We start from the raw sequence: 13,564 nt of genomic DNA, 5'->3' as shown, positions 1-13,564 counted from the left end.
GAGTAGATGCTCCTTTTTTTTGGTAGTACGTTTGATTTCGCAAAGCTAATTGAACGTCATCTAGTACGCCATCAACAATATTTTCTAAAAAAATCGGTTTATTTGAATTCAAACGGTTACAATAATTTGAGGAGGCAGAATGGCTCCGTTGAAGATTCGGAGGATCATATCACATGCGGATTTTCAATGGATCAGATATGAAAATTCTTTAAATTATTTATAGCAATTCTCGTAAAAATAGTTTCATCACTTCACAATATCTTTTGATGGAAATTTTCGTTATTATCGATATTTTCTAACAACCACCTGCAAAATTGTATCCTTTTTTCAAAATCACCAGGATGTAAAGTTTGTACTTTATGTAGCTGGTATGGGTGCAGTTCTTCTCGGTCTAAAATTCTCCAGACGCTGCTTCGTGGAATACCTACTTGCGTTGATATTCTTTGGACATTGGTGGAAGGATCATCAACAACAGCAGCGATTACATTTTCTTCTAAAATGTTTGCATCTTCCAAATTACCTCTTATTCTGGTATTTCCAATTTGCCCTTTATTTGGAAATCTGCGTAGATATTTTCGTGAGGCCACCAGTGAATTTGCATCACAGAAACCGTAGACAAATACCATATCGGCATATCCGTTGTTGGAAAATTTCATAGTACTTAATATCTTGTTGTTTTGTAAATTTAATTTCTCGTAATTTCGATTACTGTAATTAATTTTGACATATACGCTTGTAAACAACTTTGTTTTTTATAATGACAGGTACCTACTACATAATAACAAATGAAATCTTTAAACGCATTTTTCTACGAATTAATGCAGATGGTACTTTAGACCCAGTTTACTCGAAAACGGTTCATTTTTAAGCTATTAAACAAGAGTACATTTTTTGCTCAGAATCGATTGCAGATTCAAGAAAACTTAATCAAATTCCATAAAAAAAGGATATGCAAAAGTTATGAAGATAAAACTTTGAGGACAAGTTGGCCTAGGCCTCCCCCGGCGTCAGATCGAAATAAGTACCATGTAGTTATAATGACGTTTAATAGATGTACACTTTACCCAAAAATTACTTAAATCCCTCAAACGGTTTTTCAGTTATTGCGGAAAGTTATTTTTTTCTAAACAACACCCTGTAACTTGGTGAGAGTGCATCGCAGAAAAATATTTTATAAGAATTTTAATCTTATTTTGGTCTGGTCTACCCTCTGGTAAATTTTTGTACGCTGACACTGGGACACCCTGTATACTCGATGTCGTAAAGTGCCATCTGGTTTCCTCTCAACCAAAGGGTCTTTCGATTTGGCAAGAATAGTAGCTAACAGCAGCTAATAGCAACTTAGAGTTACTCTGAACTGATATTAGTTGCTATTAGGTACCATTTTTGCCAAAACGAAAGCACCTCAAAACATCCAAGAAGGGAAGGGCGGCATTTTCCTCTACTTCCATGGTAAACTGGATATCTGGTTGTATTCCATTGATGTGATCCAGAAAATCTGCTACGGTGTTGCGTCCGTGGGGCTCACTAATCAATAAATCAATGGGTATGGACTATGGAATCTTAAATGATTTATGAATGTATTCCGTATGCCAATTTTTAAATAGCCCCTCCCTAGGAAAAGTCACTAAGAATATGACGGATCCTTCGAGCATATACTACTGGAGGCAGCCATTGCGAAAATTGTGGCTGAGTGTGCGCGAGAGACAGACTATATCTCGGGACTTGTCGTCTCACTCTAGTTCGCCGCGATTGCTTGGAAATGAATACTCCAACCAATCGCGGCGTGCTAGAGTGAGACAGCATGTCTGAGATACTGTCCGTCTCTCAGCCACATTTTTCGCAATGGTATGCCACGGTCCGTAAAGAGGACGTGATGGCATGCTACCACCAGTCATGATATTATACCATGCCATGACCTCCAGTAGTATAATAAACATACTGTTATTTTTCCTGGTTTTAATACTTTTGATTATTATACATCAATTTCTGATTAATTATTGTAATCCAAGGTAATAAAAAGATTGTTAGCTATGTAGTAGTGTTACACGTAAATCGAGTTTTTTTTTTTATTGAGAAGTTTATGGTTGGTTTATAAGAAAGTATTAGTCCTAACTTAGCCGTAACTTAACCTTAGTCCTAAAAAGTTAAATGTACAAAATGTAATGTATCGGTTTATAAAAATCTTAACCTTGCCCTAGTTCTATACATTACATTTTGTACATTTAAATTTTTAGGAATTAGGTTAAGTTACGGCTAAGTTAGGACTAATAATTTTTTATAAACCAACCATTACATTTTTTGGTTAAATACGGGTTTAGTTATTTGAATTCCAGCAGAAATTATTTAGATTAGATTATATTGGTCTGAATTTTATAAATTTTGTTCAAAAACTTACGAAAGCGTATTTATATTATCTAAACATATTTTAAAATGTATGTCTACTATAATTTTTAATTCATTATTATTTACTGGGTGTAGTATTTTATAAATAATCATTAATCACTAATAAAATACACAAGAACAAGATAACTAAACTAAACAACTACTCGACATCATAGGTTTTTAATACATAAAGCTGAGATATAAGGTATAAGTGAGGTTAATTACATATACTTTAATGAAAACATACTAGATCAATGAATAAAAATATGAGAACGGAAATCGTAATAACATATTATGTTTTGTGGTAATAACTGTCAATCGCTAACAAAATGGTGGAAATATGGATGACGCGAGAATCGCGAGATTAGTATACTCATAATGTGGTGGGGCCAGATGATAAAGGTGTTATCAATATATCACTACCAGCACTTCCCTTTCGAGAAATAGATTTAAATATTTATATAGAAGTGAGAAATAATACTATAAGCTGCTAATCATTTGATATTCTTAACGGACTTACAAATATAGATTCCTCAGGCTTAAAATCATTATGTCCATAATCGTCGTTTACACAAGGATAACGCCTCTTTCACACGGACGTTGTTTTGCCGGTCGGTATTTAAAACGATCGGCAAAACGACTAAAATTTCAAATTACAAGTTAAATAGAGCTCTACACACAAAAACGTCGCCGTCGGGTCTGACGGTCGGCTACCGACCGGCAAAACAACGTCCGTGTGAAATAGGCGTGAAGCCAAAGAGAATAAACTAATTTTCTTTGGCTTCACTAAGAAAAAGGGTCAGGGAACTTTATTACATGTGTAAACACAGTCCTAACATACACAAAAGTACATGGTCCTCTAAACAAAGCAATATACAGAATGTACAATTTTTATAATTTATAATGTAAAATTGGAAAGAAAATACCTCGAAACTATTATAAATTAATATGGTTTGTAAAAATAAAAAAATGCACTTGATTAATAATATAGTTTTTATTGGATCAGTCTTACGTAGTAACATTCAGTACAAAAAAAATATAAGTTAATGTATAAAACTCACTCACTGTCGAATCCAAACATTGTACAAACAATAAAAATGTAATAATTCTACAGATATATGATCACTGGGTGCAAATTACTGGCGATTTTTCTCTGTGCCTTCGTGGATTACGGGAATGCTCTTCTCTTCGAGATCTTCGACCCGTCTACGAGCCGTGATGGTAAGGACACCATCAGTCGACAAACTGGAGACGACACTTTTTAAATCGTGCCCCTTGGGCAACACAAACCTCTTGATTAATTGCTTCGAAATAAATCCCTCATCATATTTTTCATCGTGTTTCGCTTCTATTTCAACTGCGTTTCCATCTACCGTTTTAACCCTAATTTCCTCGGGTTTGAAGTCTTGCACGTCAAGTTTTAGCTGGAATTTTTCTTTGTCCTGAATAACGGCGTCCCCCTTCAACAAATTTTCGTCGAAATCTAAAATGTGTCTTGGCCTTTTAACGCAGTATAATGTTGGATGAAAAAGCTCTTCCGTCAACCTCATTTGATTCTCCAGCTTTCTGAGGGGTCTCAACACGTCGCGAAATACAAGAGGCAAGAGGGACATCTTCACCTTCCAATTTCTAAAACACTTCGATAACGATAGTCACTCGACACTTTCAATTTGAAAATTATGAAACGCATAGATAATAGAGGAATGAAACGAGCGTCGTGGAACACGCTTATATATATATATGGATCCAAAAGAAAACATTTGCGCAGGCGTAAGTTGTAGATTATTTTTAATGGCGCCTAGACTAGTTTAAAGAATTTTCTGGAATAATATAGAAAGGGCTAGAATGAAAGTGGATGCGTTCATTATTTTTCCGGATATCTTAGTTATAAATATGTTTTGAAAATAGATTTACAAAAGCGTTATTTTTATTATTATTTCACATTTCACAATGTTGAGAAAGTCCAAAATTAGCGCCGTTGTATCATACGAACTCGAGTAAATAGAATGAATTACGAGAGCATGAAGTTAAAAACAGATAGAATTATTTGCTATCATTTAAATCCATGACTAACAAATAACAGATACAGGAACAAATTTAATTTAATCAAGTGCATAGCAGTTATAAAAATATTTGGACATCTAGAGATAGAGAGGCGAGCTGTGAAGAGAGAGAGAACAAGCTTAAGCCTACTTTATAGTTATAATTTTTTCTCTGATTTACCCAATCAAAAAGACGATAATCTTTCAAGGCGTTTTTTATTCTTCATTTTGATTGGCTAAGGTATAACGAAACGCAGAGTGTTGATTAGGGTTTATCCAACGCCACAATTTTTCGTTTCTGCGTTTGCGCAGACGACGGAAAACAACGAATCTGGTCGTCAGTTTATGACGTCACTCAATTTGTCATTGCATTCCGTTCTGTCAATGTCATTTAATTCTATTTCCATCTGCATTATTCAGGAAATAGGAAATTATGCGATGTGTATATTGTGATTTTGTGTAAAAATACGTGAATTTCTCTACAAAAACATTATAAATTATTTGAACTTATAGTGATTTATTAATTTTTATTATTTGCTTTACAGATTAATTATCGTTACGTTAACGTTACTTTCATTTTATTATAGGTAAGTCAAAATGGCGGACTTTAGTTCATTGTGCCTTTCTCTTCTGGTTGCTTTTTTGAGATTCTCAGTATGTGAGAGGTTGATGTACCTAGAAGTATTATTCCGCAATTTTTAATACAAATTTTAAGATATATGCTAAAATATACGTAGACAATTTTTTATTTTTGTCTTAATTTAAGGTCGACTGCCCCTCACGAAATTGACCCGTATAATCAGTTTTGCCACGTTAAGAATATATTTCTCAGTTCTCAGTTGTATAATTCATAAAGACGCCCCACTAACTTTTGTTTTTTGAGTTTTGTAGAATTATTGTAGTTTGAAGCATTTTTAAACAATTGAAGGAAAAAGTTACGTATATTTATTGTCGTCGATATTTCTATATAAATTTTCATTACAGGTTTTAGGATGACGGAAACTTCTGTTTCTGCGATTCCTCCCCCTCCGGGCACAGAGAATCCCCCTCTGGGCACAGAGAATCCCCCTCTTCCGCCCCCAACACCAAGTAACAATTCAGTTCAAAATCACCAGCAACAGGGTTGGTTACCGTATTATTTTAATGGTTATTATAATCCTCAGTATGCCCAATTCTATCAATTTTACATGAACGGATATAACCAACAATTCCAAGCATATCAAGCTCAGCTGAACAAGAAGGAAGAGGGAGACAAGATCCAGCCCCCGCTTCCTCCCGGCCCTCCTTTGCCTAGCACCCCACCAAACGTTTCACGTTCCCCATTATTGAATGCCCAAAAGCAGTTTGGGAATATCAGATTTCAGTTGAACGGCAAACGGTTACCAAACCACAATGCCATGATGCAGCAGCAGAGTAATTCTCCTAATAGTGGCGCGGCTAAGAAAAAACGCAAGCGTAACAGAAATAACCAGAACAACCAATTCAACCAGAACCACTTTAATACACCACCGCTACCCCCTCCGGAATTAAATATACCCAAACCAGCCCCACCTCCGGAGACGATGCCCCCTGAACCCCCACTGCCGCCTCTACCCAAAGGCGATAAGCCTCCTCTACCTCCTATACCGTCTCATGACTTGTCTGATATTAAGCCTCCGATAACCAACCCATCTGATGATTGGCCCGATAGTTTAAAAGATTATGTTCATCGAAGTTATGCCAAATGCAAAACTGCAATCGACAAGAATCAGGTGGAGATTATTCTCAAAGGGAAAATCACGCAGGCTTACCAATCCGGCCAGCTGAACAAAGACTGGAATAAGGAGCCTCTACCTAATATTCACAGCGAACGGCAAGCTTTCACGGGGCAGGTAAAGACTGTTCCCGGTCAGCTTGCTCAGTTCCAAAATAATAAGAAGGGATTGTCGCCTGGTCTGGGTGCTAGGCTGGGTGCTCGGGCAAGTACGTTAAGGGGGAAGAGCAAGTCTTCTTCTAGGTCTAGGTCAAGGTCTCCTATCGGAAGGAGGAAGTCTAAGTCGAGGTCCAGAAGCCCGAGACGGCATCACACACCTAGGTGAGCGATACATTGTCAGTAATATTTATTCATTAATTGATTTGAAGGTAAAAACGAAAAGAAACTAGTATTGCATTGTACTTGTATTGTACAAGTAAATAATCCTCAACCCATCTAAATTGATTTTGATTTATATGTAACGTGAAACATTTGTTTCAGTGGAAGTTCGTCGTCAAGTAGTGATGAAAATTTCAAACCTCTCGTAAAGAGCGGTAAAAAAAATAAAGGTAAATTGTCTGATAGATTAGGTCCTACCAAAAATAAGCTTTCGGCAAAGGCAATGAAGAAACAGAAGGCGAAAGAGAAGAAGGCTAACTTCTACGCTACGTTCGGCCAAGATGTGGAAGAAAACAACGAGATCCTGCAACAGAGGGCGGCTAGATTTAATAGTTTAAAGTCTTCCGTTACCCCGACCAGTGCCGCGAGTCTGGTCAGCTGCAGTAAGCGGCAAAGCTTCGTAGTTGATAAGCCTTTTGAGGACAGTAATGCCATGGACTTCGACTGGTCGGATTGTCACATTGTGGGCACGTGTCAGGATTTGGAAAAATCGTTCCTTCGTCTGACGAAAGCCCCCGATCCGTGTGATGTTCGGCCAGTTGAGGTACTTAAATTGTCATTGCAGAACGTCAAGGAGAAGTGGATGCAGAAGCAGGACTATTTCTATGCATGCGACCAGCTCAAGTCGATTCGTCAGGATCTAACGGTTAGTAAATGTCTTTTTTTACTACTAACATAAAAAAGATCAATTTTTTAAAATATTTTCAAGTAGGGTGTTTGCAAACTTTTCTTTGCAGGACGCATAATTCTTTTGTTTCGCTTCAATCAATTCAATAAGTCGTTATTAAAATTTATGTAATTTAAATAATTTTGCAAACGGTAAAGTGAATAGAAAAAAATAAATATATATTTGAGGGTTGCTTTCGCAGTACAGCAAAAATAAAACTCTCAATGGTAAAAATAAAGTATTTTTATTGAAAACTAAGTTTGTCAAAAAAGACGTGTTGTCGGGGCGAGCGTTCGCTGGAGAGTCCTTCTTGGTGTGGAGTCGCTCGCAGAAGTCCTTGGCCTTGGTGCCAGTCTGCCGTCGACCTTTTTTTTGGAACCCTGTTGTGTCCCAGGTAGCGTTAGGACGGCACTATTGACTTTGTACTTAAAAATGGGTCGATTGCTGCATGTGTTTCCACATATTATTTGTTACTACTTTGAAAAACTATTGAGACAAATACCTATTACATACATGATTTTTCACATGCAAAAAAAAATATTTTTCTGCCTTGAATCTAAATTATTATGTTTATTTTTTTGATTTGAAATTTTTTCGTGAATGTTTCCGCTGATTATACAAAATACTTCTCAAATTTTTATCATCACAACCGGTTTATTTTCACTTTCTTGCGAATTAATTTGACTATATTGCATAAATATTGTAATATTCAGAAATTTTATCATACCTTACAGGTTCAAGGGGTAAGGAATGACTTCACAGTTCAGGTGTACGAAACCCACGCGCGGATTGCGCTGGAGAAGGGCGACCACGAGGAGTTTAATCAGTGTCAGACGCAATTAAAAATGTTGTATAACGAAGTAGGTGGGTCGAACAGGAACGAGTTTATAGCTTACAGGATATTGTACTACATCTTCACCAAAAATACTTTAGGTAAGTACCAAAAATATACAGGTGTTTTGTTTACAAACGTATTATACGAATCGTAGTGGGTATTTATTTATTTTTATTTTTTTCTTGCAGATATAATGACAATAATGAAATCTCTTACGAAAGAGGAAAAATCCGATCCGTGTATCTCGTTCGCGTTAAAAATTAGGTCCGCTTGGGGTTCGGGCAATTTCCATAAGTTCTTTACGCTTTACTCTCAAGCACCTCTAATGACGGGTTACCTCGTCGACTGGTTCATTGATAGAGAGCGCAAAGACTATTTAAAATGTATTATCAAAAGGTATGTATTGATTTGATTACTTCACGTTACGGATAAATTTAAGTTTAAATTTATCCATTACCGAACAGTTTTCGTGCAATGTCCGGCCGGGTTTTCGTTTAACCCGAGACGTGCATGTACGGGGTGTTGCAATATTCGTGTTTCGCAGACAAATTCGTACCGGCTAAAAATAAGGAAAAAAAATCGCACGAACACGAAAGGTACACAAACACTTCCTTGTTGCGATAAAGTTTTACTCATTATTTTTACATGTTTGTTCCTAGACAGTTAGGTCTTCAGATTAAGTTAGATTTTGATGATTAAAATCCAAATACAAAGAATACAAACACATACCACAAGATTAAAAAATTAAAAGATAGAGAAGTTGCGAAGAGAAGAGTCGGTGTCGTCGCGATAAAAAAATTGGAGGGAGAAGAGTTTGAACATTATCTAACTCGTATATTTCTTTGGTCCTCGATCGTTTTCAAAATACCTTGTCTTCAAAACTGTACAAGGCAAATGATGAAGTTAAAATGTGATAAAAGTTTATCACCCTGTATCTCGAAAATGAATTGTTTGCAAGTCTACGTTCATATGAATTTCTTTTTCTTATTTTTTGCCAATGCAGAATTTTTTCTGTGGAATATTGAACACCCGCATGGTTTTGACTGAATTTACTTATTTGGTTTTAACATTTCATAATAGGAATAATGTTAGTCGCAAGCAATGTTTGCAGGAAAATCCATGAATCCATCTTAATATATTTCAGTTCATAATAAAATAAATATTAAAAAATTAATGATTAATATTCCTACTGCGACAGGTTTGATGTTAAATGATTCTTTGTCGAGAATTAATATTATAATATTTATTAATTTTATTTTACAAAGTTAAAAAAAGTATTGAAATGTAGGACCGTGTGAATCCCATAAACTTCATTTTTTTTTTACTGTATTGAATCGTTTTGGGTCTTAATTTCAATAATTGAAATTTCAGTTGTATTTAATTAATTAAATTCTATTGCGATTGCAAGAAAAACAAAAAAACAATTCGTGATATTCAAAAAATAATAATAAAACAGGTTGAATATTGATAAAGAATGTTTTTTGAAAATTTACAGTCGAAATAATATTCTAAAATCAGATCAGATATTTTGTGCATTTTCTTAATCCGTTTATTTTTACGTTAAAGAAAGTGGAATTTGCTAACTCGGTAAAATAATTTTTTTCCATTGATGCGCTATTAGTTTTACATTAAACCAAATTACAACTGCTCATGGCACTTATCCTAATCGAGAGGCAAAATTTTTTTACATGAAAGGTGAAAACTTGATAAAAACGTAAGTTAATTTATAAATTACTTATTTCTACATATTTTCGTTCTATTTTTTTTTATGTATTGGATAATTGTTTGGATATATCGGAAAAAGAATAATTTAAATAATTTAAAAACCAAATCAAAGATTTAATTTAATAAAAAAATATATATTAAAATTTCTCTGATATTAATGCACATTTTATTTTTCAATCTCTGATAATTTTTTAAGGGATGCAACAAAAAAATTAGCGTTGTTCAGTATTCGGTGTAAAAAAAATTACTTGGAATTGAATGTCATTTTCTATTTTTCAGTTGTGTTATTTTATGTACAAAAGGGATGCAAATATTTAATTTAACAAGTTTTATGCACAGTATCGATAGATTTTTACCACTTTTTAGTGCACTAGTTGCGTGCAGTTCGGAATAACCTCTAATGCATGCATGTATGCACGACTTTTAGATAAGGCTGAATAGTTTTTGGGCAAAGAGTGACGCAAAAATCTCCCGTTTTTTCACAATTCATAGAGAATAAAGAAAATAGATAAAAATATGTTTTTGGTCTCAAATTACTCGTCGTAAAAAATTAAGATGAGCATAACTTTTAGTTTTTCGAAAATTTTCATAAATCTCCCCTATTTAGGGGTTGAAAAGATGCCCAAAATGAAGAATTGAATATTACCAATAAATATAAAAACTATTAGCATGTGAATTTTTCTATCGAATGATTCTTGATACAAAGAAAGATTTATTCTCATGACTGAAATAAGCATGTTGAATTAGAAAATCCACCCTTAAGCGCGGTCAGAGGGTGGAATCATCCCCAAAAATAAAGAATATCAGAAATAATTGTAAAAATTCCAAAAAAAAGATGTTAAGATATTTCACATAGTTTTTATATCAACTGGTAATATTCAAATTCTTAATTTTTGGCATTTTTTCAACCCCTAAGTAGGGGTGATTTTTAAAATTTTCAAAATACTAAAAGCTATCCTCATTTCAGTTTTTTTACAACAAATTATTTGCGACTAAAAACATTTTTATGTATTTTTTTAATTCTTTGCGAATTGTGCAAAAATGGGCGAAAATTACAGGTTTTTTTGGTCACTCTTTATTTCTTTAACCGATTGGTTCTACAAACAAACTTGCATTAATTAATGGAAACATACTAATATTTTTTAGGAAGTTGCATTTTATAAAATTTTACTTTCAGTTGTTCAAATTTTGAAAATATAATTAAAAAAACACGATAGGTTTTAAAACGAAACAAAATAAACAACGTTAAGAGTTGCGGTATTTAGTTTTGCACCTTTTTGGCACAGCAGTGTGACTTGCATTACAGAAATATTTGCATCCTTCAGGTGGTTTTTTTATATCGCATTCTTATATTGTTTTTATGTTTAGCTACCGTCAAAACGTAACAGTCAGCTTTGTGATGCAAGAACTGGCGTACAGATCAACAAAGGAATGTTTAGAATTCTTAGAACAATTTTCCTTAACGTTTGTCGACGTCGAGAGGACCTCAATAGATTGCAAAAGCAGTATGGCTGCTCTTTCGAACATCTGAAATATTTTCTTTCGTTGTACCGGAAAGGTGAAATTATTTGGCTGTGTGATTTTTCTATTTATTTAGTTCTCTTCTGGTTGTCGTTTCCTTCGGAAGTCCACCGGCGGAATTCTGTTAGAAGGTTTCCGATTGAAACTGCAGGCGGGTTTTCGTGCCGGAGCCGGATGTAATTGGATGATTTTTCTTCTGGCGAAGATCGACTTTTCTCGAGTTGGGGATTTTTTCGCACAAGCCATTCTGATCGGGCTGGTTTATCCGAGTGATTTACACCAATTTCGTTGTTATTTAGAAGCCTCCCACATTTCAACACTTTTTGTTGCGATATAAACGAATCCGTGGTTCGTCGAGAGCCCAGGCGATGTCACGTTTTAGTGGCCGTAGGATTAAGTGTATGAATAATTTATATACTCAGCCATTAAAGTTCGTCGTTATTTTTGTATATAGATTGTATTCCATTCATAAGTAAATATATTATCTGATTAGTACTATTTGTTTTATTTCAAACCCGTCAAAATGTAGAAGAAATTAAACGGTGGAGGCTCACGGCTGGTTTGTCTGAGGAGGAATGTTATAATTATCATTTTCTGACAGAGTAGGTAGCAAAAAAGCAGGTAAAAAGCAGGTTTATAGTTAGTCCAGGCGGTATCTGTTTTAAAAAGGGTAAACTTGGGTAAAACGCATATGATCGGAGATTTTTGCTTTAACGGCTTCTAAATAACATCAGAAATGATAATTTTTCTATGCAAATAAAAAAAACGTGGGTTTAATTGTTATTGCAAAAAAATATAGAAAAGAAACAAAAAAAAATCATTTTTTTCTTGGATTTCTCTTTGACAACTTAGCAACTATTCGTTTTAGACAAAAATGGAAGAGGAAAAAAAGTTTTGTAATTAACACAGAGTTAGTTGCAATTTGAAAAAATAATTATTGTTATTGCAAAAATCTGAAAAAACTTAAAAAATTGCAAAAAATGCGTTATCAATTTTTTTCAGACACGAATAATACCTAGGATCTTCATACTTTTCTCAATTAAACTGCATAGAATCATCACACCAAATTTCATCCAATTCGGTTCGATAGTTTTTGCATAATTGTTTAAATTTTTTTTTAAATTAAAAAATTTTCAAAATCAAATTTCTAAAAATCTAAAGCCATTGAATACTTGAATATTTCATCACAAAAAGAAGAGCTCAAGCTTTAAAATGGTTCAAAATTTTTTTTTATTTTAAAATATGGTTTGAAAGTACTCGGAAAGACGAGTACTTTAAAAAAAACAAATCTGATGATCCGCCCACTATTTTCGGAGTTATAGCCCGTTAAAGTTAACCCTTATTTACAGCAAAACTATAAGAGTATAAGGGCTGGTTTTTTAATTAATAGGTTTGTCATTCCGAGTACTTTCCAGATATAAATTTTCAAAATTTGAAATCACGGGTGTCGTATTTAAAATGTTGCTCAAAGATATTCAAGACCGCGTGAATTCAATCAGTGGTGGGGGAAGCAAACACATCTACTCCGATCTGAATTCTCGAGTTCAAAAATGCTTTGAGTATTGCACCCATTGCCATGGGCAAATGTGTGAAAATGCTTACAAAACAGTGGAAGCAGACAAGTTCGAAATCGATTTTGAAGAAGACATGTCAGAAGAAAGTGCAAGTGAACTCGGCAGTCAGAGTCATTGAAATTGATATTTTGCAGTTGCAGGACGAGGAAATAGATTGTGATAATACTGATGAGGCATGTAAAAGAATTAGATTAGATTAAATATAAATAAAAATTGAAATAAATAGTTTAAAATTAAAAAAATCATGAAAAGTGTGTACTGTTTATTCAAGTACCTATCCAAAAGATTCTTATAATTTTTTATATAAATAAACAATAAAATTTAGATAAATATTTTAAATGTAAACGAAAAAATTAAAATTATAATTATTCACAATTTATTTTTTTTGAAAGATTTTTAGAAATTTATCGTACAACTAAAAATTAATACCAATTTTCAGTTATTTAATTAAATAATTATCGTTTAAACAATTTTATAATATTTAAAGAAACACTAGTATTACCTAGTGCAACATGCAAAAATTTTGGTCGTGAATATTAACATAGTAAATAAACAATAAATTAATCATTTTTTAAGTAACTGTCTGTCAAAATCTGTCAAAAGTCCAATAATTAATAATAAAAGGTAGTTGAAAATATGATAATTGAATTTTTTAAGTTGCGAGACTTCGATTTAAAAAAAATC

General features: G+C 33.7%; 2 protein-coding genes across 2 annotated transcripts; one reads left to right on the top strand and one right to left on the bottom strand.

The window, feature by feature from the left end:
• Positions 1 to 3,360: 3,360 nt before the first annotated feature.
• LOC108909603 (alpha-crystallin B chain-like) lies at positions 3,361 to 4,097 on the bottom strand. The gene has a single exon (XM_018713986.1). It carries the CDS (start codon positions 3,996 to 3,998, stop codon positions 3,522 to 3,524), a length of 477 nt encoding a protein of 158 aa, XP_018569502.1. The 5' UTR covers positions 3,999 to 4,097; the 3' UTR covers positions 3,361 to 3,521.
• A 711-nt stretch (positions 4,098 to 4,808) lies between these two features.
• LOC108909619 (leukocyte receptor cluster member 8 homolog) lies at positions 4,809 to 11,801 on the top strand. Its single transcript, XM_018714006.1, has 6 exons — positions 4,809 to 5,014; positions 5,412 to 6,501; positions 6,661 to 7,204; positions 7,960 to 8,158; positions 8,249 to 8,456; positions 11,154 to 11,801. The coding sequence occupies exons 2-6, from the start codon at positions 5,420 to 5,422 to the stop codon at positions 11,314 to 11,316; spliced, it is 2,196 nt and encodes a 731-aa protein (XP_018569522.1). The 5' UTR covers positions 4,809 to 5,014; positions 5,412 to 5,419; the 3' UTR covers positions 11,317 to 11,801.
• Positions 11,802 to 13,564: the final 1,763 nt, after the last annotated feature.

This window comes from Anoplophora glabripennis, unplaced genomic scaffold, assembly GCF_000390285.2.
Source record: "Anoplophora glabripennis isolate ALB-LARVAE unplaced genomic scaffold, Agla_2.0 scaffold147, whole genome shotgun sequence".
Classification (NCBI taxonomy): Eukaryota; Metazoa; Arthropoda; class Insecta; order Coleoptera; family Cerambycidae; genus Anoplophora; species Anoplophora glabripennis.
The sequence above is the reverse complement of the archived record's forward strand: the minus strand, read 5'-3'. Positions and strand labels throughout refer to the sequence as shown.

What these genes read in the sequence shown, in the direction of transcription:
- LOC108909619 (XM_018714006.1), top strand. Translation starts at nt 5,420, where the DNA reads ATGACGGAAACTTCTGTTTCTGCGATTCCTCCCCCTCCGGGCACAGAG. An exon ending in CGATTCGTCAGGATCTAACG is followed by an intron (nt 7,205 to 7,959) that starts GTTAGTAAATGT and finishes CATACCTTACAG; the next exon opens with GTTCAAGGGGTAAGGAATGA. An exon ending in TTAAAATGTATTATCAAAAG is followed by an intron (nt 8,457 to 11,153) that starts GTATGTATTGAT and finishes TTTTATGTTTAG; the next exon opens with CTACCGTCAAAACGTAACAG.
- LOC108909603 (XM_018713986.1), bottom strand. Translation starts at nt 3,998, where the DNA reads ATGTCCCTCTTGCCTCTTGTATTTCGCGACGTGTTGAGACCCCTCAGA.